The 2,022-nt window shown below is 38.6% G+C and overlaps 1 protein-coding gene across 1 annotated transcript; it reads right to left on the reverse strand.

Annotated features, from left to right (window-relative positions):
- Positions 1-890: 890 nt before the first annotated feature.
- On the reverse strand, positions 891-1,714 carry LOC111366883 (ethylene-responsive transcription factor RAP2-9-like). Its single transcript, XM_022987571.1, has one exon. The coding sequence runs from the start codon at positions 1,659-1,661 to the stop codon at positions 1,116-1,118; it is 546 nt and encodes a 181-aa protein (XP_022843339.1). The 5' UTR covers positions 1,662-1,714; the 3' UTR covers positions 891-1,115.
- Positions 1,715-2,022: the final 308 nt, after the last annotated feature.

Consider the following 2,022-nt stretch of genomic DNA (forward strand, 5'->3'; position numbering starts at 1 on the left):
AACTCCTCCGGTAATTTTGCTATTCGATAAAAATTATATTTAATTTTATTATTCGATTAGAACTATATTTTATTGAAACAAGAGAAACGTAGTTTCCTCATTGACTACGATATGGTACACTTAATGAATCATACATAATGCCTTAGTGGCTTATATAGAACTTTTTCCTGAAAGATTTCGTGACTTCTCCGCTGGCACTATAAACTATGAACTGAAAGACAAGAATTTTAACGATCAATATTCCATTGAGTTTCTTAAAAGCTTTGTCCAACAATGATCTGGAGACAAAGGGATAAAAATATGTACCAGCTCAGTTTTAATTATAGAAGACAATAAAATTCAAGAAGTCCTCTAACTTGTTGGAGACTGGAACAACTCGATGCAGAGGAATGTATCAATCAAAAGGAAAAAAAAAGGGAAAATCTATAAACCAGTCCCTTCATCGATTGAATACCTGAAATTTCTAAGGGAAGATTAGAACTTAACAATTTATATATCCTTACAGAAATAGATACCCTTAAAAACAAAATACATGATAACTCTTTATAGGATATGATACAATATGGGTAAATCTAGAAAGCAGTGTCCCGAATGAAGTTCTTGAATAAGATAAACTTTAGAAAATTAAAGTTACTTTTAAGTAAAGTTAAAATCACTATATTCAAGAGTAACTAAAATAAATTACTTTACATATTTGTACAACTTCATTTCTTTCAAGTTTTGTAGCATCGCCGAAGATGCCATTGGTAAACAAACCCCAAGTAGAATACAGGTAACAGATACTACGAAATTGAACTCTGAAAAATTATTGCAAGTGAAATGATTTCAAGATTATGAAATAATAATTCATATCTTGAGAGCTTTTAATAAAATCCAAACAAGAACTCAAAAGCTCTAAAGCATAATAGGTTTAATAGATCGGTCGAATCTCAAAATTGATATTGGTTAATAATCTTGCATGAAAAATTCACTCAATTAAAATATGAGAATAATAGGGAAAAACTCCAAGGTTTCTACTACACAAGGTCTACACGTGGAACTAATTAGTTACAATAAGTGTGACTTTCTTATTTCTTTGGAGGGATGGCAATGGAGCGCACTGCCTAGTTATACCATTAAAAACTCCACATGTTTTGTGTCCCAAAATATTCTCCCTCAACACCAACACCACCTCCTCCTCCTCCTCCTCCTCCGCCTCCCTCCTCCGCTGCCAAATAACAATCAGCACTTGAAAAATCACAAGAAGAACCCATATCTTCACTCTCCCCAAAAAATCCAGTTCTAGTCGCTGGCTGTTTCAACTCCAACTCCACCGCACTGCTTCCCAACCCAGTCGACTCAGGCAAAACTCTCCTCGCGTGCCTCGAGGCAGCAACCTGTATCTGCGGCGGAGACAATTCACCAGCCGAAAGAATATCCGGGGGTTCATCGGGAAAATTTATCACCGCTGTAGGACCACGCAAGCAAAACATGGCAGCATCATATGCTCTCGCTGCCTCCTCCGCCGTCTCGTATGATCCTAACCAAATCCTGTCACGGCTGTTGGGTTGGCGGACCTCCGCCACCCACTTCCCCCACTTCCTCATCCTCACACCCTTGAACCGGCCGGTACTAATGCCGTCACGTCTTTCTTTTTTTCCTCCTCCTTGAGGCCTCACCATTTTTACACCTCACTCGCACATTCCTTTCTTTTACAATTTTACAGAACGGATAACGGAGTCTGCATTTATAGTAATTTACGAAAACACGTGGGACGGTGCACGGGTGCCACGCAGCTTGTGTTTTTGCTGCTAAAGTCACAGATGCGGGATATACGGTTCATGCAACGTGGACCGTCGATGTGTGATTTAGATTTAACCTATAGAATACACGCGTCCATAATGAGGTTTGGGTTTGACTGCTGCTTGACACGTGGATTTGTGGAAGGAAGTTTCCATAGTTGACTTATTTTGTCTTTGGAATAAAGATTGTTGAAAGGCAGCAATATTCTTATGGCCCTCTTTCGGTGCCAAATCTTGAATT

The sequence above is a fragment of the Olea europaea genome, chromosome 2, assembly GCF_002742605.1.
Source record: "Olea europaea var. sylvestris chromosome 2, O_europaea_v1, whole genome shotgun sequence".
NCBI classification, from domain to species: Eukaryota; Viridiplantae; Streptophyta; class Magnoliopsida; order Lamiales; family Oleaceae; genus Olea; species Olea europaea.

Excerpts from the sequence above, each read along its gene's own strand:
- LOC111366883 (XM_022987571.1), bottom strand. The coding sequence starts at position 1,661 with ATGGTGAGGCCTCAAGGAGGAGGAAAAAAAGAAAGACGTGACGGCATT.